Raw genomic sequence first — 514 nt, forward strand, 5'->3', positions numbered from 1 at the left:
CCCGCCATAACCCCCTTCGCCCCCTCCCAAGACTCCAGATAACACACCTCCGTCGCCCACAAAACAACCAACCCCTCCAACAAACTCACCGCGGGACTCCCCGCCGACATGAACAAATCAATATACGCCTGCGTAATCGTCCCCGGTCCAAACGTCTCCTCGCCCTCCGGCACAACCGCCAAATCCAGCCCATACTCCCTAGCCACGTCCTCGAAGAAGCCAATCTCGCGTTGAATATTCACCAGCGCATCGATGAGGACCGCGACGATGCGTCGCTCGAGTGCTGTCTCGGCGTTGTTGGAGCGCGTGCGGAAGCTGGCATTTGGATAAGAGGAGCCCGATGAAGCGGACGTAGGATTGCGCGTAGAGCCGGTCTTGTGAGAGCCACTTGGACAGTGTGGTCTTGGGGAGGAGGCCCTTGCCTGCGGCGAGGAGGAACGGGTGCGTCGTGGCGCTGTGGTAGGTGGAGGGGTTGTGGGTTTAAGGTGCGTGGTTAGTCCTTCCGGCATTTTGT

General features: G+C 59.7%; 1 protein-coding gene across 1 annotated transcript; it reads right to left on the reverse strand.

Moving 5' to 3' along the window:
- Nucleotides 1-92: 92 nt before the first annotated feature.
- On the reverse strand, nt 93-497 carry ANOM_011898 (putative transcription regulator PAB1642; the record flags this gene model as incomplete). The annotated part of the gene is made up of 1 exon (XM_015557150.1): nt 93-497. A coding segment is annotated over one exon (405 nt), but the record flags the coding sequence as incomplete, so codon positions are not given.
- Nucleotides 498-514: the final 17 nt, after the last annotated feature.

Source organism: Aspergillus nomiae (assembly GCF_001204775.2).
Source record: "Aspergillus nomiae NRRL 13137 chromosome Unknown contig01031, whole genome shotgun sequence".
In the NCBI taxonomy this organism is placed as follows: Eukaryota; Fungi; Ascomycota; class Eurotiomycetes; order Eurotiales; family Aspergillaceae; genus Aspergillus; species Aspergillus nomiae.